Raw genomic sequence first — 27,997 nt, forward strand, 5'->3', positions numbered from 1 at the left:
TATTCTGTGACACGGCCTACTCGTCCTGGTAACGATAGGTTCTGCTGTGGTTATTGTCGTCACCAACCACAGCACGGAAACATTGCACCAGGGTGTTGCCAACCAAGTCCCATACCGATGGCCGATTGGCTCGTTCGGACTGACCGACACGGATTGCAGAGGCAGCGTTACGTCGTTCAATATCCAGCATCGACAATGACGACGACTGGGAGCCTAGACAATGGAAAACTCCGTGTCAGCATAACTGAAGCCTAGGTGCGGAATAAGTTGCATCGGAAGCGCTAAAAAATCCTACACTTTAAGCAAACGAAGGCAATAGCCGTACGCCAACTCACTGGTCCACAAGGAAACCTCGACTATCTTTATTCACCCTAGGCGCCAGACGAGTATAATACTTCATGTCATATAACCGCCTCCAGGGACTAGTTTGTTTGTTGTTTAACGCCGCACTCAGCAGTATTCAAGCTATATTACGGCGGTCTGTAAATAATCGAGTCTGGACCAGCCAATCCAGTGATTGATATCCCGAGCATCGATCCACGCAAATTAGGAAACAATGACATGCATCAACCAAGTCAGCGAGTCTAGTTGATGGGGGTGCCATCATTATCCATTTCTATGCACATTTCCAGATAGAACACTGAACGGTTGTTTCTTTGATTTCAAACCTTGGGTCCGCCTCCGTGGTATTTTGACAGAGCGTCTGCCCGGAGGAGCGCAGGTTCGGTGGTTCGATCCCTTGGCCTCATACCAAAAGATTACGCTAAAAGATACTTGTTGTTACCGTGCCTGGCATTTGACATAAATTAAGCTCTTTAGATTTGGTCGGTTCGGAGTCAGTATACTGTTTGAGCGGGATATCCTTGTATCTCAGTGACCTAGCAAAATATATAACCGGCATCAGTCCGGATCAGTACAAGAACCCGCGAGCACGCACGCACGCACGCACGCACGCACGCACACACGCACACACGCACATGGCTACATAAATGCAATAATCTTGAACGCGACGACTCCTTTTCACCTTATGGGGATTCCAGGTAAGAACCAAGGTTCCCATCAGATTAAGTTTGTCGTAAGGGGCGACTATCCAAATTGCGTGGATCCAGTCTCATTAGTTTTATTTTCGAATTCTGGTCCAGATTTACAGACCGCCGTCATATAGCCGAGTGGGATGTAATACGACAAACAAACAGTTTTCGAAAATTAAATGCATAACTTGTTCGATGTCTTCAAGCGACCCTTATATGTAATGGAGATCAAAGGAACGTTAAAAGCCCACTGACTGCGTCATTCTGGCAATATTGAATAAGTCGTTCCTTCTCACCCACCCTCTGTTTGTTGATTTTCGTGTTTAGTGACTGCTGTTACCTAAAACAAGTCGTATTTACGGATACACTGGGTGACACACTTACCTCCAAGGGATATCATGATTTCGGACATTCTTGACACCTCCCCAATCTTATTAGGTGACGTCACAATCTCTGTACCCCCCACGATGTAGGAGTACTCTCCCGAGATGGGGACCTCGTCTGGGACATACGGCACGTACCCGGTCCCTTCTAAACCCGGCATCAATAACGGGTCTGCAACACAGCAACAACAACAACATACATGTAGTAACACCAACAAATCACCTCCACGGTATTATGAAAATTGTTTTATTTATAATGTAGTGATTTTACTTCCGCGAACAATATGGTGATTAGCTGCTCTGGTGGTTAAATATATGATCGCCCGGCACGATCCGCGTAGTGTTATCTTAAAATGCGGTCCGCGACTGTTAGCTCAGAACTAGGGATTTTACCTTTCTCGAAGCTTCGTTGCAGACGATCCCTTTTCCGGCAGCGCTCGGCCACGTGAACCTCGGCCTCGGCTGCCCGAACACTTCCGAGGGAAACCGAATGTCTCCCACGGAAGTAGAGATCGCCTCACAAAGTAACGTTACTTATGTTGATGGTAATGTTAACCTCGTGTCGCGCTATTTGACAGTCCCTTGCACCAAGACACCTCAGTCTGAGATTGACGGAAGTTGTGGTTTGAATCTAAGGTTGGTCTGACACAGCCTTTTGTTGCTAACGATGAGATTGTTGATATCTATTCAATGGTGGTGTTTCTTAAATAAAAGGAGGGGTTTATTTCTTACTTCTACGTATTTGTTAACGAGAAATACGTAATTCTTATCACAATTGACAGTTTTATTTATAAACTTGTTTAACCTGAAATTTAAAATGTTTATTTCTTACTTCTACGTATTTGTTAACGAGAAATACGTAATTCTAATCACAATTGACAGTTTTATTCATAAACTTGTTTAACCTGAAATTTAAAATGATTAAAGAAACGATCATATGATAATTAATACTATCCCCGTGTTATGGGTTTTCGGACGATTTTAGAAACATTCGTAGTTTTCTCGCTAATCAAATAAACACATGTAACATCTCATTCACTTATAAAGACAAATTTATCTTAAAAACATGCCGTCATCTGAGCATTTACAATGTCTGTGTGATGCCAGACCCCTCGTTATAGCGCGCACAATCACGATAAATATGGCCGACAAACATTGCTATATCTACGAAAGCTTTAGTGTTTTGGGTCAGTGCCATGTCAATGTTCAAAGTAATGTTTTAGAATGTTTTAGAAAAATACAGTTTGGACATGAACTGTATTTGACGGTAAAGACACAACTCATGCATTGGTTAAGCTATGACTTCAAGCCTCAATGTAAACTATTACTCTTACCATCAAGTTATTTCCGCTCTAAACTTCAGTTATTGTAGATGAAAAAAGAATGACGTCATGACAATCAACACTACGTCATTAACAGACAATGTGACGTCACTGTACGGAAGTGACGTTTATAAATTCTTTCATACATTGTTTTTTCTGTCCATTCGTCACCACTCGCCCCTTTCCGTAACTTGCAAAAGACTTTCTCCCGAATAACACGAGTTGTTAAAGAATGTATTCTGTCATCCAAGACCTACTTTAGTCGCACAAGGGGATTATATTTTCTGTTATTTCTCCGACATCGTGATGTGTTGTTCATGTTATTAACTATTGGTCGAGACTCGATTATTTGAAGGCTTCTGTGGTTTTGCTTGAATATTACCGATGTTCGCATAAAACAACATTCACTTCATTTGTGGTAAGGAAGAACCTTTAGACAGATATGTACTGTAGGCTGAAGTGTCACTTTCATATATCAAGCATGCAAAGATTTACGCGGCTTGTCGAAAGATTGTCCCCAGTGCATTTGTTTGACAGAGACGCATGTCCAGACTTTCCACCCTAAAAATAAAACATCACTGTCCCGAGTCCTTCATTAATAATTCAATTAAAGCTGAAACGATCAATCGACACATCGGTGCATTGTGTTAGCAAATTATAGGTACAGTTCACATATCCCCGTGTTATGGGTTTTCGGACGCTTAGAAGCATTCATAGTTTTCTCTCTGATCACAAGAACAACTGTGAAACATTTCATTCACTTATAAAATACAGCTTTCTCTTAAAAACAAGCCATCATCTGAATATTTACGATGTCTGTGTGATGCTACACCCCCCGTTATAGCGCGAGTAATCGCGATAACCATGGCCGTCCGAAAACGTATGATGTCCGAAAACCTATGACCCGACGATATATCGCGAACAGTATCGATAAGACTCGTTTCACAAACTATGCTGATTATCTTTGTCTGTGACTTTGATATAGGCTCGTGGACACACTTGCCTTGGTAACATCAGTTACTGAGTTACATGAACGCGACATATGTCTTGCAGTAGAAAGTTTGAGAAATTTCTTTCTTTAGGATATTTCATCTTATAATATCCTTGCAACACATGTCACATAGGCCTTTAGCGAAATTTCATAAGTAAGTCACTGAACATACTCACATATCTACACGTGAAGACACAAAAAACATCATGTAGCTGTCAAGTAACGCCATTTTGATTATAAAGGGAAGTTACTCTCATTTTCGAACCTAAAAGTAGTCTGAGGGCTTAGTGTCCATATATAACATATTCGTGAGTTCGAACACAGGCCATGCTATTATATTCTTAAATTGTGTTTGCTGTATATCCTAACGGAAAAAAATAAATGTGATTCATCTAAAGTGGTGTAAATGTTATGTTATGTTATTGAAAATAGCAAAATTCGTTAATCTGATAAATGTTTTATCATACCAAATTCATTGACAAAACCCATACCTGCATGGTAACGGGAGACAGAGCGACACGCTCTAAAAGAGGCGTGGTGTAACAACTCAATAACATTGTCAATATCGAGTGTGACCATCATTTGCGTTAATACAGGCGAGGCAGGGGCGGTGCACTGAAGACACCAGATGATTGAAAACAGCCTAGGGGATGTTACCTCCCAGAATTTGCACAATGGATAGAACATGATCCCGAACGATGTCTTCCCGGTAGCGAACGTCATTCAAATTGACCAGTCATTGTTTTAGAACTTAGTGCCGAGCACAAGGCAGGGTAATAACAAGTACCATCTTTTAACGCTTTTGGTATGACGCGAATTGGTGATTGTGGTAGACCCATGTTTCATCACTCGTTACTAATCTCTTTCTGAATTTGACGAAATCCTTCTCAATTAGTTCTAAAATTTCTCAGGTAATGTAAGTTCTTTTTTCCTTAAAATCAGAATTAAGAAGTTCTTTTCTCTAAAGTTAAAAAACTTGATAACTGCTCGGCACTCGTTCTTTTCCTATTCTGTGTCCATTTGGATAACTATCACGTTCAACTGGCTGCCTCAACAGACCAAGTATACTTGCAATGAACTACTCAAACAATGTACTACATTGGCTAATTCACTTTGTTATGGCCCAAAGTTGAAAGTCCAGTCCTTGTTTAAGTCCCTTTATGCCGAGCGCCAGGCAGGGTAACAACAAGTACCATCTTTTAACGTATTTTGTATGACGCAGTTGGGGACCGAGCCCCACACCTTCCGCTCCCCGGGGAGACGCTCTACCACTAGACCGGGCGGCCCCTAGCTGCAGGAAACAACACGTTCCAACAACAAGGATATAATTCTTTATTTACTATAAAAGTAATATTTGAAAAATTCTGTTGGGATACAAATTGTCATGTAAATCAACGTGTAAATATAATAATCATAATATTGTAAATGGAGTTGACAGAGACACGGTACGACGAGGCGGAAACAACAGCACAGAAGCGACAACACCGTAGGAGATGCAGATATGGGGTAGCATAGCGCGTTCATACAGAACATCGAAGCGCAGGTTTACATAAATGGAAACAATTAAACACCATTAATAACAAGGCACAATTATACACAAACGTGGAACAATGAATATGTTTTGAATACTGCTGGTTCAACTTTGGGGTCGTGTTATGTTTGGTTTGGTTTGGTTTGTTGTTTTACGCCGCATTCAGCAATATTCCAGCTATATGACGGCGCTCTGTAAATAATCGAGTCTGAACCAGACAATCCAGTGATTTACATCATGAACATCAATTCACGCAATTGGGATCGATGACATGCACCAACCAAGTCAGCGAGCCTGACCATCCGATCCCGTTAGTCGCCTTTTACGACAAGCATAGTCGCCTTTTACGGCAAGCATGGGTTGCTGAAGACCTCTTCTACCCCGGATCTTCACGGGTCTCGTGTTATGTTACCACTGTAGAGATTGGATGTAGGTTGGTTTCATATCCACAATTAGTCAATGAATTTTACATGACCCTCCTCGTGATCTATCAACGTGTCAACACCTGGTGTCATACTTAGTGACAATAACATGTTAATACCTCGAACACCCGGTGTCATACTTAGTGACAATAACATGTTAATGCCTCGAACACCCGGTGTCATACTAAGTGACAATAACATGTTAATACCTCGAACACCCGATGTCATACTTAGTGACAATAACATGTTAATACCTCGAACACCCGGTGTCATACTTAGTGACAATAACATGTTAATACCTCGAACACCCGGTGTCATACTTAGTGACAATAACATGTTAATACCTCGAATACCCGGTGTCATACTTAGTGACAATAACATGTTAATACCTCGAACACCTGGTGTCATGGCTGATTTTCAGTGATCCATTCATGTTATTTTGATCACTATTTTGATTGATGTGGAATCTGTTTCGGCAGATAATCGAGACGCTATTCTCTTGCGTTGACATTTTGTATTGTTTGTCTTTTAAAAATGGTCTGTTTCAGTCTTTTCACACTAAAATGACCTGCCAATTTGATGTTCCTCAAGGTCCCATCACGACTATATTTGTCCCCCGATATTAATACGTAAAATATACCCCTGCAGTATCACCCACCACACGGCTAACGTACACTGCTCATGATGTCAATCACTGGTTTGTCTGGTCCAGACACGATTATTTTACAGACCGCCGTCATATCGCTAGAACATTGGGCGGCGTTAAAGAAAGAAGGGTAGTACAGCGACTTTACGATCCTGTCTTGTAAATTGCGCGGTTGCGGTGGAGAGACATGACATGCAAAAAGCGATATTAATGCTAATACTGTTTTGACTTCAAAAACGGAACATAGACCAGGGTCAACTTACACAAAGCGATCAAAGTGCTAATACTGTATTGACTTTCAAAACGTAACGTAGACTTACATGAAGTGGCGACACTGCCGTCCTTTGCACAAATGGGTCCAGGGCCCACCTGCACAAAGCGATCTTAGCGCTAAGATTATCGTAACTCCCATACTTTAACTTAGGATGACGATAGTCTTAGCGCTAAGATCGCTTTCTTCAAGTGGGCCCAGATGAATAGCTTGTAGAGAAGCAGTGACAGGCCAAGTTTCAAATAGCGATCTTTGCGAAGCGACTGTCGTCACTCCCAATCAATAACAAAAACTAGTATTTAAAAGTCGCAGCTCTAAGACTTTGTGAAAAACTGCTCTAAATGAGGACCGGTTTAGTCCACAAAGCTATCTTAGCTATATGATTGTCGTAAGTTTGTAACGCTGGGCGGAGTCGAGGGTCCAGTTTCACTAAACTACCTCAGCGTTGCGACTGCCTTAAGCGGCCATGCGAGCATAAGATCTGGGTATAACGGCGGCACAGTGAGGTACAAAAATAGTACATAAGAACTTGTTTGAGCATGATTTTGTAAGACTAGTCTTTCTATACCATAACTGATGTCTACTCTATACCTGATTCCCGCAGCTCACCTTTCCCATGTCCTAGTTCTAGTTCTAACACTTCAAACAAGTGTTTGCATGAGATACCAGTAATATGCGTATCTAACCTCGCAGCCTAAAACGGTTTCTATTTATTTTTTAAACACATGAACTTACACGTAAATATATTGAAAAGTAAAACATGCTGCAGTACGGACTACTTATAGGGTACACATGTAAACACATGCAAATACGTTTAACTGGTTATTCCCACACGTTACGAACGTTAAGCCCTTCACGTTATTTGGACTTTCAGAATACTCTGTGTTGGGCCGATGTCTGTCTGACAGTCATTACAACCGTTTTCTGTTTAGATTTGAATTGAATGAATGGTATCAACTTTATATCATATAGTTGCCATTTCTTGAGTTTCTTTGACAGAAATGTGTATTTATACGGAATTAGGTTCATTAAAACGTACGCATATAAACCGCCAGGCAAAAGGAAGTGTACATCCATATTTGACGGCGGCTAAAATGAAACCAACAGGAAATGATTATTCGATTGTGATGTATTTGATACGGGTATAATAGTTGCATTTTGGACTTAAGTCTTCTGTTTAGTCACGTTTGTAGTTTTTTGGTTCATCCAAGTGTATACTTTCTTTTGCCCAGCAGTTTATTGGACATGGAATACACCTTAGCTTACAGCTGGCCAGGCAGTCACTGTTGACATCCAGTCTACTGTGTGGCCATGGACACTGGACATACTGCGAACTATAATTCTCACTCTTGTCTCGAATATCTCATAAAGGGGATGCTTAACCTCCCCTGCTGTCAATTAGAAAGATGATTAACAGTGCAACTGCTTCACAGATGCCTCCCTGTTGATGCGGATTGCAGAAACAATGCTTTAACATAGGAATGTATCGATATTCTACAACCGCATACTGCCAGTACTAGTAGGGACACTGTACCCGTGAAGATCCGGGGTAGAATATGTCTTCAGCAACCCATGCTTGCTGTAAAAGGCGACTTGGCCTGTCGTAAGAGGCGACTAACGAGATCGGGTGGTCAGGCTCGCTGACTTGGTTGATGCATGTCATCCTATCCCAGGTGCGTGGATCAATGCTCTTGATGTCAATCACTGGACTGTCTCTCCAGACTCGATTATTTTTCAGACCGCAGTCATATAGGTGGAATATTGCTTAGTGCGGCGTTAAACACACAAACAAACATACAAAGAATGGACATTGTCAATTCGTTCACAAAACTAACTGATTAACCAATAGATTAGACTGTCGTTGTGTACAGCTTAGATAATTAGTCAACTAGTCTGCCAGTTTGTTTGTGAACGTGTTTCCGTGCGAACGGGTAGGAGTAAAATGTTGAAACTGTATGTTGACCTGTATGAAAGTGGAGATTAAGGCACGATGACGCGCGTCACTGGCGCTCTAGGCGAGTTTGATGCTGTATGATCCGATGACGGACCCAAGCTGGTCGGACTCCAGACCAAAGCTCGCCTGTCTCTTCCTCTGGGCTCGGGGGAAGGACGTAGGAGACATCTTGATCGTCTTCCTCCAGGTTTGTCCAGGACGAAGACTCCTGAAGGACACAAATGAGGTGAGGTGAGGTGAGGTGAGGTGAGGTGAGGTGATATTTAGTGAGGTGAGGTGATATTTGGTGTGGTGAGGGCTGGTCAGATACATGTTAGTGAGGTGAGGTGAGTTGAGGTGATATTTGGTGAGTTGAGGTGATATTTAGTGAGGTGAGGTGATATTTGGTGAGGTGAGGTGAGGTGAGGTGAGGTGATATTTAGTGAGTTGGGGTGAGTATGGTCAGATACATGTTGGTTAGGTTAGGTGAGCATGGCATTGCATACTTTGTGTGTCCGTATAACTTATTAAACACCAGCTTATCATCTACCATAAACAAGGATTAAACAATTGTAACAATCGTTCAAATGATAAGAACATATTTTATTTTAACGTTGGCATGAAACGTTTGCGTGGGTATGTCAATGTGTCTTACGCTATTTTGATGTTGTCCGTGAAGGGAGCCACCACCTTCATGTTGCCGTCAATCTCCACCTCACAGTTGGTCATCAGGACGGGGAGAGGGTTGGTGAAGGAGATTTCCACCTCTACCGTCTCCCCGGGTTTAGTAGTGGATGGACCCTACATAACACACAACATGTGACAGTAAGTATATATATGAACGGGAGAGTTCCACCTCTACTGTCTCCCCGGCTTTAGCAGTGGAGGGACCCTACATAACACACAACATGTGACAGTAAGTATATATATGGACGGGAGAGTTCCACCTGTACTGTCTCCCCGGGTTTAGCAATGGAGGGACCCTACATAACACACAACACGTGACAGTAAGTATCTATATGGACAGGAGCGGGTTAGTGGAGAAGATGTCCAAAATATAGCCCTTGTGAGGATGGAAACACATTTTCTCTTTGTGGAGAGGTGCAAGGGGAATTGTCAATACCTAGTTCAAGTTTATGGGGAAGGTAAATACTGGATCTAACGAGTCAGCTTGAATTACTTTAAATCGTTATATGGGGTATGGGCTTCTCCGACGCGAAGACTCGACTGTTCGTGTCACCGGACACCGTCCGATGGGACGATGCTCTTTATATCAGCCACTGGTAAGTCTGGCCCATATTCGATTATTTACAGGCCACCGTGATATAAATGTAATATTCATGACTGCGTCGTTAAAAAGCAAACACAGAAAAATGAACTGATCTTTATTATATAGAACATGACTTCCTTCTGAAAGGTGGACAGAGCTGAATGTCTGCATATGGCTGACTCGATGTGTAAACAACGCACTCACCTTTATAACAAGGTCGGGTCTGCGTAACCGGAAAGAGGAGGTCTCGGTGACGATGTTTCCGGTCTCCTTGACATTCGCGACAGCCTCGATATGGAAGTTGAAACCGTCTCTGGGTCGCATCATTGCTTGCTTGGGCGTCACACTCAAGGTGAAGACACGACCTTAGAAAAACAGATAACCGTTATACGTTACTACAATGTTGCACTACTCTCTCCCGCTTGTAATATATCAGTATAGTCTATATGATTAGTGTATCATATGACTACAATGTTACACTGCTCTCTCCCACTTGTAATATATCAGTATAGTCTATATGATTAGTGTCTCATATGACTACAATGTTCCACTACTCTCTCCCGCCTCCAATATTTCAGTATAGTCTACGATCTGTGTCTCATATGACTACAATGTTGGACGTACTCTCTCCCGCCTCCAATATTTCAGTATAGTCTACGATCTGTGTCTCATATGACTACAATGTTGCACTACTCTCTCCCGCCTCCAATATTTCAGTATAGTCTACGATCTGTGTCTCATATGACTACAATGTTGGACGTACTCTCTCCCGCCTCCAATATTTCAGTATAGTCTACGATCTGTGTCTCATATGACTACAATGTTGGACGTACTCTCTCCCGCCTCCAATAGCTCAGTATAGCCTACGATCTGTGTCTCATATGACTACAATGTTGCACTACTCTCTCCCGTCTACAATATATCAGTATAGCCTACGATCTGTGTCTCATATGACTACAATGTTCCACTACTCTCTCCCGCCTACAATGTCTCAGTATAGCCTACGATCTGTGTCTCATATGACTACAATGTTGCACTACTCTCTCCCGCCTCCAATAGCTCAGTATAGCCTACGATCTGTGTCTCATATGACTACAATGTTGCACTACTCTCTCCCGCCTCAAATGGCCCAAATCAGGTTCCACCTCTCGTATCACTTGCATTTGTTTCAAACAAAATGGCTATAATCAAGATCTATATTGTGATTAAACGGGTCTTACATCGCGAAGTGCATCAAATCACGTGAACACCTTGATTAAAACCATGAAAAGACAGTTTACGAACCGGATTTCGATTTCGTTGCGCGAGTTTGATTGGACAATGCATAGACTCGTTCGTCCAGCCAAAATGTAACAGTTACTCCATTATACCAGCCTAGTTCGACAAGGGTGGAAACTGGACTTTTATACTCAGTTAACTCTCTTGCCTCGGGAAGATGTGTCTCTTATGGCTACAATGTTGGACGTACTCTCTCATGCCTACAATGTCTCAGTATAGCCTACGATCTGTGTCTCACGTCCCTACAAAGTTGCACTTACTCTTGCCAGGCTCTAACTTTTGTGTGTACTTCGACTGAGCGGCCGTCCCCGTCACGACACCGTAGTATGTCTTGTAGGCGATCATGACAGACAGGGTGACACTACGGACGGCGGTGCCGTTGTTGGTGGCGTTAACCTTGACGTCAAAGCCGTTGCCGACGGTGATGTCACCTATGTCGTTGATGCCCAACACTAACGTCTACAAGTTTACAGGACAAAGATGGTTATTGCTAAATGCTCTGCTTCTGTAATTTTTCGTTACATTTAAATTATAATTCACGTGAATTACACATACAAACATGAAATTAAAGTATCATTAATGAGATATTATAGTATTCTTCTAACATGTGTTAAATGTAGTTTTGAACATGTCGAGGGGCAGACAAGCGGTTAAAGCGTTCGTTGGTCACGCCTAAGACCCGGGTTCGATTCCCACATGGATGGAACCTGTTAAGCACATGTTTCTCTCCGCGATATAACTACAAATGGCGTAAACGCATACTCACTAACTCACTCACTCACAGGTAACATGATCAGGAGAAGAGAAAACAAACTTGAGCAAATCCGCAGCATCTGGTTTGACGGGTTTGAACGAATCTCAGGCAAGCTATGCTTTCGTTAGTGGTTACTTGAAAGAAAAAGACCGGGGAAGAACAAGTCTTCAGCAACCCATGCTTGCCAAAAAATGCGACTATGCTTGTCGTAAGAGGCGACTAACGGGATCGGGTGGTCAGGTTCCCTGACTTGATAGATGCCTGTCATCATATCCCAATAGCGTAAATCGATGCTCATGAAGTTAATCACTGGATTGTCTGGTCCAGGATAGATTATTTACTGACCACCGTCATATAGCTGGAATATTGCTGAGTGCGGCGTTAAACAGCAAACAAACAAACAAACCTGAAAGAATTTAGCGAAAGGATCTACGAATTGAACCCACGATTATAGTATCCTGGCACGCATAAGGGACGCAACTCTGTACACGGATTTGTGGCGCCATAGACGACTGGGCCATCCATGACCCCTAACGCCTAAGATACTATTGAGGCACATGGACAAATATCATCTTTTAAATTTTGCATGAGTTTTGAGAAATACGATGGAATGGGCAGATGAGAAGCGCTGACCTCTGACACCGGAGGTTCTTCCTCGTCCACCTCCAGGTTATCCTTCCTGAACATCGCCTCCGCCTGTCGCACCACTTCCCGCTCTCGGTCCGACCCTGTGAGGAGTACACAGTCAGTCAAGAAATGGCTGCTATCTACTCCACGCAGTCACAGTATGTTTTTTATTTTTTTTATTTGTTTGTGTGTTATTTAACGCCGCACTCAGCCATTTTCCAGCTACCAGTATATGAGGGATGTCCGTAAAAATAATCGAGTCTGGACCAGACAATCCAGTGAGTGACATGAGCACCAACCTACGCATTTGGGATACGGTGACATCCATCAACCAAGGCAGTGGACCTGACCACCCGATCCCGTTAGTCGCCTCTTATGACAAGCATGGGTTCCTGAGGACCATTCCCAGGCCCTCTATCTATGAAAGCGTTGAATGGGTTTAAGATCAAGGCGTATTGGTAGTATAGCTTCCGTGTTGGAACCGAATGAATTTATTATGCGAACGAAAAGAAACTATCGTATTTGACAGCGGTCGTTAGCGGAATGCGTGCGCAGCCGCTACTGGGAAACTCGGTCAAATACAGCGGAATAACTTCAGCTGCAGGGATTTTTTCTCTCGCTCAGAAATTCATTTCCCACCTAGGCGGAATACATGATAAATTAGTTTATCAAAATCACGTGAACCAATCAGATCTTATCATTCGGACATGGAGGTATTATAAACGTCTTTGCCAGGGACAGTGAACCTACCCTCAGGGTTCTTGTATTGGTCAGTGAGGTCAAGTCGCTGCAGCCCGACTAGTGGCTCCTGGGTTGGTTCGTGGGTGCTGATCATCTTGCCGACACTGCAGCGAAAACAGAAAAAAACATCTGAAAATCTTACAGAGGGTAGAAATAAATCAGGTAACGGCTGAAGGGGTCTTACTGGAACCCTTCCACTACATTCTCATACTTGGTTACCGCCTCCGTGGTCTAGAGGTAGCACGTCCGCTCGGAGAGCGGAAGGACCGGGGTTCGATCCCCAGCCGCGTCATATCAAAAGACTGTCTGGCGCTCGGCATTAAGGGGCTAAAACAAGGACTGGTCGGCTCGGAGTCAGCATACTGTGTCTGAGTGGGGTATTCATGTTAAACTGCGGCATGGTATCTCAGTGGGCTAGCGCTATACATCGGCATCAGTCCGGACTAGTCTAAGCAGCCACACATGTACATGCACGTCGCTATATAAGTGCAATAATCTTGGACGCGACGTTAAACCCAATTTCACCTCACCTCACTTCATGCGTGGTGCAGTGTGCCTGCCTATTCGAGTTTAGTCGTACACATCTTGGACCTTCCCAAAACACGCACATCCCAACCCACCCAACCCTTGTGTACATGACAATGAGGATCAGTACGATGTTCTGACAACCATATGCACATCGAGGGAGTTAACTTCATGGAGCAGGATAGTGATCAGATAACTTGATCCGGTGTTTGTTAATGGGATCACTTGCTTTGCCTTTGCACGTGTTTGTAACGGGTGCTCACCTATTCGCGAACACCTGGTATTTGCTTGGGATTCATAAACACGTGCTTGTGATATCCTCGGAATCGTACAGTGAACTCCACTTTCAGCAAATTATGATTATGGTTTCTTAATATTATGCAAATATGTTTTTCCTTTTATTTACCTGTTCGGATATCTTGACACTTGTTTCTTTTTCTTGGTCAATACGTGTTCCTCCCAGACCACCTTGTCCGAGTTGACCTCGGCGAAGACAAAGGCCGTGTCCTGTCCGATGTTGAGGAGCCCCTCCTTGATGGCACTCACGGGGGTGGGGCCGCAGCAGTAGACGCCTATAAACCAGGGGAAGGGGGTGAGGAAATGTGGACATGGGTAGGGAAGAAAGAGGTAGGTAACCAAAAGATTACATACTGGACCTATGGGCGGATTGTAACCACTGGCCACCCTCCATACCTGATGCCTAACACACCTGTCACTTGCTGTCATAGATGTTTCTACATCCCATCGATCTTGTTTTACATTCCAAGTGTACCCTCCCATTCATGACATTCTGCCACGTCTACAATATTTCTCCCCGGCCACATCAACCGTTAACGACCCCTGCCTCGGCTACCATCTCTGAACCCCTTCACATGTTTTATCTCCGACTCCTGACATACCTACCACATCTGTCCCCTGCCACATATACCATATCTGACCCCTGCCACACCTACCATATCTGACCCCTGCCACACCTACCATATATGACCCCTACCACACCTACTATATCTGACCCCTGCCACACCTACCACATCTGTCCCCTGCCACACCTGCCATCTCTGACCCCTGACATACCTACAATCTCTGACCCCTTAGACACCTACCATCTCTGACCCCTGCCACACCTGCCATACCTGACCCCTGCAACACCTACCATCTCTGACCCCTCACACACCTATCAACTCCTACCCCTCACACACCTACCGTCACTAGTCTCCTGGGGCGTGGCATCAATAACCTGCCACCCGTCGAACTTTCTGCCAAGGTCAGGGCGACTCATCCAAACCTCGTTCCAGACATGGAAGTTCCTGCCAAAATAATGACACAACATATACATGTAACTGTATCTTAAAAGATACATTATTAGTCAGGCCACCATTAAATACTATATTGATTAGTTCAGTTTATAAGAAATGCTAGGAGTATATATACGGTATAAGGGGATCGATGTGAGGATTGTGAGAATGTGCCGGAAATATCAAACTTAACTCACCTGTTCGTAAAATGGACTTGCCGGGTTATAGTCAGGGAGTTATCATTAATAAATTTGGGTAAATATTTTTAAAGGTTGTACATTTTATCAACACCCTTAAAGGGGCTATACTATAAGTTGTAGAAGGATCCCTCGGGGTACATGGGGTTTTATGCGTAGGTTTTATACCACGAGCCGGAGTGTTATCAAACCTAACTCGGGACGCATAAAACCAGAGTAAATGCCTCGCTTACTCGTACCGGGGTATAGGAGATTTATTCCACCGTTGAGAAATTTATTCCCCCTCCTAGGCGGGATACACAGTATTTCATCAATATCACGTGGGCCAATCAAATCTCGTCATTCTGACATGGAGGTATGATAAATAATGTTGATACTTCATAAAAGAAATAAACGACTCGTGGTCGTTGTTTATCGTACAATAAAGCACTGCAGGGAGTATAAACAACGAGGGGCTGCGCACCTCATGGTTATTACTCCCTGCAGTGTTTTATGTTTACGATAAACAATTCCCACTCGTCGTTTATTTCTTAAATAAAGTCACAGGCCAAATTACAGTACACATACACTACCGAGCAAAGGAAAGTGTACATCCATCTATGATAATGGAAACAAACAAACAAAAGTTAATTGATGGTGATTTATTTGATACGGGTATTATATTTGTGCTTTTGACCTTAAGTTGGCAGCTTTCGGGGACTATTTTCAGTCAAGTGACGTTTTAATATCGTGTGTAATGTTATTTGCAAAATTCAATTTATAAGTGGATGCTTTCCTTTGCCCAGCCGACCGCCTCCGTGGTCTAGTGGTAGAGCGTCCACCCGGAGGGTCCGGGGTTCGATCCCCAGCCGCGTCATACAAAAAGACGTTTAAAGATGGTACTTGTTGTTACCCTGTCTCGCGCTCGGCATTAGGGGGCTAAAACAAGGACTGGTCGGCTCGGAGTCAGTATACTGTGTCTGAGTGGGGTATTCATGTTCAACTGCGGCATGGTATCTCAGTGAGCTAGCACTATAAATCGGCATCAGTCCGGACTAGTACAAGCAGCCACACACACATACATACACGTGCATGCACGTCGCTATATAAGTGCAATAATCTTGGACGCGACGTTAAACCCCATTTCACCTCACCTCACCTCTGCCCAGCCGTTTGTATACAATGTATATAGCATGGGGGTAACAAATAACAGTAATACAAATTGCAATACTAAATATGATAGTGAAAAGCGTAGAGTCATAGCTTATTTGATATGAATATATTTTGTACATTACTTAAGGTTTCAGGCGAAGGTTAAGGTTAAAGGCGAGAGAAACTGACTAAGGGAATTACCATGTTATACATTAAATTTTGGAAATACATTTGTCTGTAAACGTCATAGTTGTGCATGCCAACATAAAATGGATCTTATCTTCTACAATATTTATTCAAGAGTTGCTGGCAATACCGCCCTCCCTACAGTAAATACATACCATATGGAGTCATTGGATATATTTATGTAGTTCCCTCTGTTGTTGAGCCGGAAGATCTCGTCACAGCTTAAACGTTCCTTGTCACTGTTGTGAGCTGATTCAAAGTTGGTGACACTCCGACAGGGAAGTCCTAGGGCTCGGCACACTGATAGCACAGTGAGGAGTTTAGTGACAACATTGCTATGGTAATTATACGAATCAAACTCATGAACTATTATTATGGGGAGATAGTGATACATGTTAGAGCATGTGAGACCGGCAATAATGGCTTCCCAGCACTAACGCTGAGACAACTCACTGACGCGCTTCATATCTAGTGCTAGATCCACGATGATAGTTGTTTTCATATGTTGTTCAAAGAATAAATATTTGTTAAACAACAAGAAGGAATGTTCCGTCCGATAGTTGAACAAGAAGAAGGATTGTTCCGTCCGATAGTTCAACAAGAAGGATTGTTCCGTCCAATAGTTGAACAAGAAGAAGGATTGTTCCGTCCGATAGCTTAACAAGAAGAACGATTGTTCCGTCCGATAGTTGAACAACAAGTAGGATTGTACCCTCCTGTAGTTGAACAAGAAGAAATGTTGTTCACCCTATATTTATACAAGACGGATATTTCCGTCCGATGGTTGAACAAGAAGGATTGTTCCGTCCGATAGTTGAACAACATGAAGGATTGTTCCCTCATGCATTGCCCCTCCCTCCCTACTCCCTCTGCTACAAGACAATACTGATTGTTTCCTATGCTGTTGAACAACAGTACTGATCGTTGTTAAACAACAGTGATGATTGTTCCCCCTACTGTTAAACTAAGATGCTGATTGCTGACCACACCTGTTACGAGGACCCCTGAGAAGACCCAGCACTGTCCGAACTTGACCGGATGTCCGGTGGACATGTACTTCTTCAGGATCTTCACACTTCCCGTCCATGTAGATGGACTGGTGCCGCCGGCGAAGCTGTCGCTCCAGTTGCCTTGAAGAACGCCGTTGTCGTCGGAGGAGTTAACCTGACAAAGACAACCAGAAAGTATTTTTTCCTCTATCTGTTGCCTAATTTCCTCATACGAAAGGCTGGCAAGGGAATGAGTGAACCTTGTTTTACGCCGCAGTCAGAAATGTTTCACGTGGCCTGTGAATAGCCGAAGCTTGCCCGGACAGATCAGTGATTGGTAGCAGGTGCACGGTCCACGCTATGCAGTGTAGGAAACATGGCAATACTACATACAGTCTTTTGAGCACTACACTGTATAACGTGGGACCTTTTCAACTGCTGTTGCCAGGCAAATCACAGCAAGGGGCACCAAGCAGTGACTTCACACTATGATCCCATGCAGGTAATAGGACCCTCTTACCAGGACGAGCTACAGCGTAAAAGGGCTACCCCTTTGCTTACAGCTCTTACTTGCAAATTTGGTATCAGGTACACATAGAATTTAGGAAACGTGGGATCTGTGTGTGGACTTACGATCTTTGACAGAATTCTGGCAACCTTGCTCGCCTTCCCCATGGTGCGCGTCATCTTGTAGTCGAAGCCTTTCCTGACGAGGTGGAGAGCGGCGTGCAGGATACCGTCCTCAAACTGACAAAATGGTCGACAAAGATAATGATGATGGTAATAATAACAACAGACATAATAATAGTATGATGATGATGATGATGATGATGATGATGATGATGATGATCCACTGAGATACCGCTCGACACTGAAAATATTCAAAGTTGATGACATTTCAGAAAATATGTCAGCTGCTATATTGTAACGCAACAAATATCACGTTAATGAAGTGGCTTTTCTCTCGTTTAGAATTAGTTTTCTTTCAACTTAATATTGAATTGTTCTCAATAAAATGTAGCAAAGTAACAGAAAATGTTCAAAGCATAATTTAAAAAGATAGCCCTCACGAGAATATAGAAAATAAGCATTAGAATGATGAAGCAAGCACTCTTCTGACCTGGCCGAAGTACCAGCTACTGCCTCCCATCCTATCGAAGGTGCCATAGTACAACACCCCTGAGTCGTTCTCCACCGCCTCCTCCAGCCACTGGGGGTCAGGGAGGTACACCACATCCTCTGTACGGACAGGTCAAGTTAGTGAGTGTTTGCTATTTTACGCCACACCAATATCTCACCAAATTGTATGGGCTATCAATTATCAGGCTTGATCATGTCAAACAGTGGTTGATGTGAGCATGGTCAACGATTCCGCAATCACTCACTCATTGCTATAGCTGGCCAATATTGCTTGTCGTGGCAGAGGAAAGGGATGGTTGATTTTAGTATGCTTCATGTAGTTTGGCTGGCATAATTTACAAATATAGTATAAGGGGTTATATTCGATGAAAACAATTCCGTTGAGACACAGAAAACGTACTTTGGAAAACAGATGTTGAAATACTGGACGAACCATATCATTCTAACTGTGATTCACAACGTCATAACTCATCAATATTACAGCGATATGACGGCGGTCTGTAAATAATCATATCTGAACTAGACAATCCAGTGATTGACATGCATCACTATGTCAGCGATAACAGGGTCTGACTGTCCTCTCTCTTTAGCTTTACATGGCGTATTTAACACTGACTGTCTGACTGACGGACTGACGGACTGACGGACAGACTGACTGACTGACTGACTGACTCAGTCACTGACTCACTCACTGACTCACTCACTCACACATCCCTTTCATTTCAGTGGAGCTTCGTCAGCATCAGTGATGCAAAGGTCACATAGCTATTGATGACATTAATCCAGTCTCCCGGCGTCTATATTGACCTATTGGCGTGGCGAGATATTGTTTCAGTTAGATTATGCTAACGGAGGATGTCAAAGCGGTACAATCCGCTCAACACCGGAAGTAATTCAGACTAAACGACCAGGACAGTTGCTTTTCCTGGAGTGACATTTCATTCACCCTTGTCAGCATATTTTCAGACATTAATAAAACACAAGTAACTACAAAAACCTTTATAAGAACTGTATCTAAAATTAGATGATAATGAAAGGCAATATGTTTATGTTTCTAGCTATGTTGTAGTCACGGGACAAAGGTTATAAAGAAAAGTATATAAATGTCAACAGCATCGACGAATTCGACATCAGCCAATTAGAAAGCAGCTTTCTCGAACGTTACGCCACTCATTGCAACCGACTTCCATTTCAGAATAAAAATATATTGACACAGTTCTCGATTAAAATTTTGAAAACTGAACAAACGAACATTCCGGAATGTCTTATATATCGTTGCGATTGTATGGCAATGCTTCCCTCATACTGTGCAACGCCTCCCCCGATCAAATGTTTATCCCATCGAAGCGAGAGATAGACGATAATTTTGACCGAATCAGTCGTACGGGTCGTAACTGTCGTTCGGAATACCCCGTGTTAACGTTTTCGAGATTGCATGATTAAAAAACACATTCCGACTGTCACTTTCATGATCTGGTAAGCGACGCTTTGATTGGTCGGATGAAAGGTCGTTCTGACGTGACCCGTAATGGGATGTCCTCAGATCTTTGTTAAGCGATAGCGAGAACTAAGATCTGATTTGAATGAGATTGATCTCAAACGTTTGCCACTTTGTTGAAACACTCAAGTAGCTGACAAATATTAACATTATCGAAATCAGAAATCCTAATCATTTGTTAATGTGTGTGTGTTTCAGTTTTTACACATTTTCTCACCTTTACACCAAGGATTGAAGATGATGTTGATGTCGTCGTTGTGGTTGTACTGCCAGACGAGGTCTTTGCCGTTCTCGACGTCAACGGTGGTCCTGACAATCAAGTCCCACACACCGACTGGGGTAGAGGCGGGTGAAAAAACTTCTACCGTCAGAGAGTTATCTCCCTTCTTGGCGATGGTGGCGCCCCATCTCCGTGGCTTATAAGACGTGTCTTTGTCCTCTGCTACCCTGATGGTCTCATTGACAGCGCTGTTACTCTCGTCAGACGCTGCAAGAATATCGTGATGGGGAAGCTCATAACGACACGAGTAGCAACAATCTCGCCCAAAATCAAAACAACCTAACCATATGCGAAATCCAACCGACATCCTGTAGAATATTCAAACATCCAAACCATACTGATTGAAACGAATAAGGGAACAATGACAAATATAGGGAAATGAGCTTTACTAGTACTGTCAGTACATTTGAAATAGTGCTTACCAATTCAACACATGTTAGAGTCAAATTTTGAGATGCGTTTGTGTGCATTGTTTCCAACGTGTATTTGGTAGACACGGCTTGGAACCTATGATATGGCATATCATTTTTCTGTATCTAAAACTAAGTGTTCCCTTTATCATTTCCATCAGTATATAAGTCTACCCCATAATCGACATACGTAAGTAAGCTTAGAGGAAACGTGTTTGGGAACATTTGACTATCATATCCTTCAACTTGGACTTAAACAGGTCTTGATCTGAAGCTGCCAACCTCTGTTGGTAAGCGGGATTCGGGGATCTTTTAGAAGGTATTTGGGACTGAGCAGTGTGAGGTACAAGAACGTATAGCTTCTGTATCTGCCAAGGTAGAAGGTATTTGAACATGAAAGAACATATAGCTTTCTGTATCTGCCTTCGTTGCCGGACTTTTTACAGTTTACAATTCGATGCTCAAGTCAGTTGGAGCTCTGCAGTCAAGTGCAACCGGTAATCCAAAATTGTTTTTGGAATGCAGATACAAACGTATTGAGAAACTAATGGTCAACAGTTTCTTCAAATAATGGATTTACTTCTATATTTATTAATCTGTCACACTCTGTTCTGTTCGAACCCAACTGAATGAGCGATTCGTATCTAATACATTAGTATCAGCAAGTAGACATGTGGGATAGAAACTCAGAGTAGTATACACAGTACGCATTCGCTGCAGCAAGCAGCTGCATTGCTACCAGTCCATGGGTCATAATCGGAACCAGCAGAACAACCTGGTCCTGGCAGCTAAGGTGCGCGCACTAGTGACAACACTTCACAACGTACTGCGATTCCTTGCTAACACCTGGCTAGACGTGTACATATATTTGTTGTAAGTGTGGATATGTGTGAAACAGACATACCTAGGCTGAATAAGAGCGTGATGTCGTTCTTGTCGATGTCGTAAGGTCTGTCGAAAGTGATGGTGATGAGGAAGGATTGACCTCTCCTGACCACCAGCTCGGCCTCCTTATGACCTCTGACCTCTGTGCACTCATACATGTCAGTGTGGTGCTGCTTGGTGTTCTCCGATATGTTAAGGTCAAGGTTGGTCACGTGCAGCCTCGCTGCCAGATCAGTCTCTGGCACTTCTGGCTGTTCATTTTCATTTTCATCGCTGTCTGTTTCAGAAACATGGAATGGAAACATGGAATACTAATTATTGTTTTGGCTGTCATTAAAAAATGAAGAAAACTTATATTTACGCTTTGAGCGCTTATCGTGGATGTCGTTGAAAACGGTAGAAACATTCAAAGCAGAATTAGGGGCTGGCCGTTTCTTGATAATTTGGAAGGTGTCACCGTGTCGTTAATATACTCTTGTCACGGTCTAGTGGCCGCACAGCTCCCTCGCTTTATTTCGGCCACCGCTTGGCAAAGTCCGGCGGTCGTCGTTGTACAGTGTCATTGCATTCATGGCAAGAGAATTAAAAACCCGACTTTTTCATTCTCTTGTGATATAATGGCACACTCTTATACCATGAATTGACTTGATGTTTGTTACCTACTATATGTTGGCTACCTTATTCATGTATGGAAAATGTTTTTTTGTAACTATGATTTTCAAACATTTTAGGGTTATTTATATGCACACTCAGATATTTTAAGATAATTTTTGTCTCCTCAATAATTGTACATATCTTTAATGATACCATAGGATAGCCTATGTTCAGCGCTTCATGTCCACAGATGAAAGTATTATTAGTGACAGAATAATCTTTCTGCATGGAGACCCACAACATATATTTTACAGGACACCCAGTAATTTAGAGAGCAAATTAGTTTTGTACCAGGCTCATCCCACACCACCAGACCCGTGAAGATCCAGGGTAGAATAGGTCTTCAGCAACCCATGCTTGCCGTAAAAAGCGACTATGCTTGTGGTAAGAGGCGACTATCGGGATCGGGTGGTCAGGCTGGCTGACTTGGTTGATGCATGTCATCGTATCCCAATTGCGTTGATCGATGCTCATGATGTCAATCACTGGATTCTCTGGGCCAGAGTCGATTATTTACAGACCGCCATCATATAACTGTAATATTGCAGAGTGCGGCGTTAAACAGAAAACCAAACCTAACAAACAAACCACACCCTAAATATCAAATGGTCAGGCCATTGCTGCTTTGTGTTCTCCGATATGTTAAGGTCAAGGTTGGTCAAGTGCAGTTTCGCTGCCAGATCAGTCTCTGGCAGTTTTGATTCTGTTCATTTTTATCTTCATCGCTGTCTGTTTCAGAAACATGGAATTGTTTACCAATTATTGTTTTGGTTTTCATTAGAAAAACTATCACCCTATCTATCAAATGGTCAGACCCTGCTGGCCTGGCGTACACCAGGAGCCTTAACCTTGATGGTTTTAGTCATTGGGTTGACCATATATTGTCTAAAGGTCACTTTAGACCCTAAAATGAGCTGAAAGCACAGCTTTAAAATACCAGCCACACAGATACTATACATGCGCAGGGTGGGTGGTATTTACAACTGGAATTAATTGTGATTTGATAACAGCTCTTCTGACCTGAGCCATCATTGCGGGTGCCAATGGTTTCACTCGCCCTCAGATTTTCCCGGCGCCAGTTCCGGAAGCGACTGTCGAGATCCCCAACCGTGGGCCGCGTCCGGCGGTGGGAGTACCATGGCCGACTGAATCGCCTACGCACTGGCCCGGGCCGGAAATAACGGTGTCGGCTTAACCCATTACTGAAAAAAAGGTCCACTGTTCAGCTTTATTCGGAACATTCGTATAGGTTCATGGGTTTGGATAAACGTACAGTGAAACTCCGTTATTCCGGACGGTAATGTTATCCGTGCAACATCGGGATTAAGGAATTTCGGATTAAAGAGTGAGTGAGGGTTATTTGTGGTTACTTTACTTTCATCAGTATTCCAATCATGGCACGACGTTTCAGTTTAATGTGGAAGGAAAGCCTGAAGTCATCCAGCTTTGGTGAAACCCACGAGCACGGCATGGTCCTGACAAACCCAGAAACATAATCAGGGCAAACTGGGTTTGCATTAAAGAATCTTTATTACTGACTAATGACCCCTGAGGTATGTCGACGTTCCCCCTGTGTTTATTTAGGAAGCTTGGTTTCCCGAACGAATATGGCTTCATTGATAAAACGTCTACGTCAAATACGGGACAGTTTCTTAATTGTAAAAACATTGCTTCGGAGGCTTTGCGGCTCTGTAACACAGATAAACCGTAACTGAACTGAATATGACTTATAAGAGTGAGAAATTAAACTACGAATGCCTCGTATAACATCACTATCATATTTAAATACTTCGCTTATCCACCAATATTAATTTAAAATCAGTAAAGCCCGGCCTATTTGACAATTCTCTGACCTTGCCCCTTCAAACTAGCGATATGCACACATTCCAAAACTTTCGGATACAGCGCTTTAATGTAAAACAACATCCAGCTCTGAAAGCGCAGAACTTGTTACTTGCCTTATTGCTCAGGAGTTTAAGGTGCAGTGCAGTTGCGTCCCTTAGCAGTGTCAGGATTCGCTACATACGTCCTAATTATGATCCTTTGTATGACAGCGCCATTCCAATGTTCGTTGGAAAAGGGACAACATCCGATATTGTGCCGCAGATGAAACGCCATAATATAACTGAAATACTGGTGTGTTTTTTAATAAAGGAGGCCTTTAACAAGGCAAGGTCATCAGGCGTTTAAAATTACGTCTTTGGGCGTTGGCTGTGAAATACAGCACCACGCAGCGCGGGCGTAATCCCAACTGTTTGTACTTCGGATTTTCAATATATTCCCATATTTTACACCCTTCCTTTAAACTGAAAGCATAAATTACCTTAAACTGAAGTTCCGGATGTTTCGGGAACGTGTAAACATCGTCGTTGGTGGCGTGGATTTAAGCTGACGTAGCTGTCTGGACTGACGCTGTTCTTGGGACGTTCTAAACAGCTCGCCTCGTTCTGCAAGGTCATCAAAACGGTACAGTGGAGATTTATACTACATGTTTACCGACATTATGTTTACCTTGTATTTAATCTGACAAACCTCCCCTCTTGTGTTATTACGTCCATAAATCGTGTTCTCCTAAGAATTCAAGTGATTCAAGACCCCGTTCCTGTCTCATTGCCTCTATCTGACAGCCATGTCGCAAGTGACGGGGGAATGGGTTTACGACAACCGTACATGATCTTGTGAAAATGAAATCTTGTCCATGCTGAACATGTTTGTACACACTGACATCAAAATGAAGGATAAGGGCAAATGGAATCGACATGCCTTTTACATGAATAAATATTGACATAGTCACAGTTATGAACACGTATAGCTATGTAAACAAAAACTGTAATCTGTCTGAGTTTGTTTGTTTTAGATTATAGTTACAATACGTCTACGGATATAGTTCTTAGTGTTTCTCGACCCTCATATAAACTGCCGGCAACAGGAGGCTTACACCTATGTTAGATAGTGGTCAAAAATAAAGCAAACAAGACATGGTTACTGGTATTCGATGGTCCTGTGTTTGGTTCGGGTATCATAGTTGTGTTTTGGATGTTAAGTTAGCTGTGTTTCGGTGATGTTGTCAGCCTAGTAACGTTTTGAAGACGGTTGTAATTATTTGGCCAAATCCAATTTTAAGTAGTGTGTACTTTCTTTTGTCAGTTTATTTGAAACACTTGTAAGTTAATTTTTACAGAAATCTTTTTTTCACAATTCGTGCATATTGTTAAAGGGGTATGTCTTTCGCAGCTTGTTAAAGCAATACTCTTTAACTTCCAAGTTACCCCATTGCTCCATGAATCGTATGGCGGTTGTTGATCAAGATTTGGTCAAGTGATCTCCATCAAGTGAGTGAATATGACAACAAGGTATATCAGATCTTACTGCGTTATGCCACTACACGGTATCAATCAGAGAAACCGGTGATTGATTGATTGTGTGAACACATGAGAGTTTGTTCCCCACCCTACCCACACTCAACAGCCATTGTAACCATTCGATACCCAGTCTGTCCCAACCCTGCCCCACAACTGATCCAATATCCTTCTTAAAAAGAAATACATCCCTCCCCCCTATCAAGAAAACATGTTCCTTATGAAAACCGAATATCCTTTCGCCAAAATTCAAATATATAAAAATGAGTCAAATGTTCATCACTCGGTATACATGTAATATATAATAAAATAATAAAGTCCACGTTAGATGGATTATATATAACATGTACATCTTATGATTATATATATATTGAATATGCATCGTTTCCATAATCCAATCATATGAACATTTTCATTCCATTATCGTCAGGCATACCTTGATTGTCTTAAAATGATGATTACCTGGATGTTTGTTTTAGTCCTGTTGTATATATCTTCACGTGGCCACACCGAGGACACATTTAGAGTACAACATGAAACAGTCCTTCAAATGCCGCAATAACCCAGCCTGTCCTATTGTGTGGTTGTATGTATAGAGCTAAATCAAGATCTGGTCAAGATCTAGCGACACCTGATAACAGATGAAGTGAAAAACAAATACCGCCCACAAGAAGACGTTCTGATTGGTAAAAGTAGGTGTTCTACAAATACCACAGATGTTCTGACCTGTTTAAAGTCGGAAGTTCTGCAATTATCACTGATGTTCTGACTAGATAAAAGTAGGTGTTCTACAGATACAACATGTTCTAACCAGTTAAACGTTGGTGTTCTGCAAATACCACAGATGTTCCTATCGGTTTAAAGTCGGTGTTATACAAATATAGCCCACAATCAGATGTGCTGACCGGTTTAAAGTAGGTGTTCTACAGATACCACATGTTCTAACCAGTTAAACGTTGGTGTTCTGCAAATACCACAGATGTTCAGATCGGTTTAAAGTCGATGTTATACAAATACTACATGTTCCGACCGGTTTAAGTAGGCGATCTACAAACACATATGTTTTGACTGTTATAAAGTCGGTGCTTAACAAATGTCACATATGTTCTGATCGCTTTAAAGTAGGTGTTCTGCAAATACCACAGATGTTCACATCGGTTTAAAGTCGATGTTATACAAATACTACATGTTCCGACCGGTTTAAGTAGGCGATCTACAAACACATATGTTTTGACTGTTATAAAGTCGGTGCTTAACAAATGTCACATATGTTCTGATCGCTTTAAAGTAGGTGTTCTACAAATACCACGGATGTTCTGATCGCTTTAAAGTAGGTGTTCTACAAATACCATGGATGTTATGATCGGTTTAAATTAGGGTGATGTACAAATACCACCCCCCACACAGATGTTCTTATCGGTTATAAAGTTATAATGTAATACATTAGCACAGATAGCACAGGTCCGTGATAATGAGTAACCAAATCCGTTATCCGTATGTAGGCGATTTCTGCCCCACTCTCCGTCCCTGGGAAACGCCAAGCCCGACAAGGCGCGGCCTACTATAATAATATATTCAGGTCAAGACATAGGCGTGGTTACAGCTTTTTGGAACATGAGGGGTTGATTGGCAATTCACGTACAGCAATCGTGTAATCGAGTGTTATATAAATACCCAAATTTGTCATGGTGAAACTATAGCTTGACTGTTTGTATTCCGGATTGTGTATTATTTTTTTCGAAAGTACAAACATTCAGTGAGGCGTGAGGAGCATCCATGCACCCTCCCTCTGAATCCGCGAATGAGAACATTGTGCATCTGATGCAAGTGATGGAACTAGCTTACCTTATACTGCTGATGCTGTGCAATCCCCTTCACAGCGAGACGTGCAGCAGACAGTGCGGCTGTGAAACCTACACACGCCTACTTGATGCTGTGTTGACCACGCACAGCCAATAGTAACACTCCAAGTGGGACGTATCGTTACGCATTACACAGACCTACCCAGTAGCGGGGGTAGGGACAAAGGGAGGGTCGCGAGGGAGTGAACTGAACGGGGATAACTATAAATAAAATCTTATTTTGAAGATTAAGCGATTTCCGGAGAAATGATTATTTGCTGCTCACATGACACGTTCATTTTTCAACAAACTTCGAGTGAGTGAGTTGAGTTTAACGCCGCTTTTAACAGTATTCCAGTTATATCGCAGCGTGTCAGCTTAATGTGGGAGGAAAGCCCGAAGTGATG

General features: G+C 42.6%; 2 protein-coding genes across 2 annotated transcripts; both read right to left on the reverse strand.

Moving 5' to 3' along the window:
• LOC139454428 (uncharacterized) lies at window positions 1-8,624 on the reverse strand. Its single transcript, XM_071236128.1, has 3 exons — window positions 8,561-8,624; window positions 1,416-1,586; window positions 1-213 (listed from the first exon to the last, which is right to left on the reverse strand). The coding sequence occupies exons 2-3, from the start codon at window positions 1,573-1,575 to the stop codon at window positions 17-19; spliced, it is 357 nt and encodes a 118-aa protein (XP_071092229.1). The 5' UTR covers window positions 1,576-1,586; window positions 8,561-8,624; the 3' UTR covers window positions 1-16.
• LOC139454427 (protein-glutamine gamma-glutamyltransferase E-like) lies at window positions 8,237-27,625 on the reverse strand. Its single transcript, XM_071236127.1, has 17 exons — window positions 27,595-27,625; window positions 24,714-24,837; window positions 23,411-23,592; window positions 21,756-22,013; window positions 20,379-20,648; window positions 18,644-18,762; window positions 18,157-18,270; window positions 17,524-17,698; window positions 16,690-16,834; window positions 14,929-15,032; window positions 14,132-14,297; window positions 13,210-13,304; window positions 12,466-12,560; window positions 11,339-11,537; window positions 10,005-10,165; window positions 9,186-9,331; window positions 8,237-8,759 (listed from the first exon to the last, which is right to left on the reverse strand). The coding sequence occupies exons 2-17, from the start codon at window positions 24,752-24,754 to the stop codon at window positions 8,609-8,611; spliced, it is 2,421 nt and encodes an 806-aa protein (XP_071092228.1). The 5' UTR covers window positions 24,755-24,837; window positions 27,595-27,625; the 3' UTR covers window positions 8,237-8,608.
• Between the last annotated feature and the right edge of the window lie 372 nt (window positions 27,626-27,997).

Source organism: Haliotis cracherodii, unplaced genomic scaffold (assembly GCF_022045235.1).
Source record: "Haliotis cracherodii isolate W230 unplaced genomic scaffold, xgHalCrac1.p SCAF_10, whole genome shotgun sequence".
In the NCBI taxonomy this organism is placed as follows: domain Eukaryota; kingdom Metazoa; phylum Mollusca; class Gastropoda; order Lepetellida; family Haliotidae; genus Haliotis; species Haliotis cracherodii.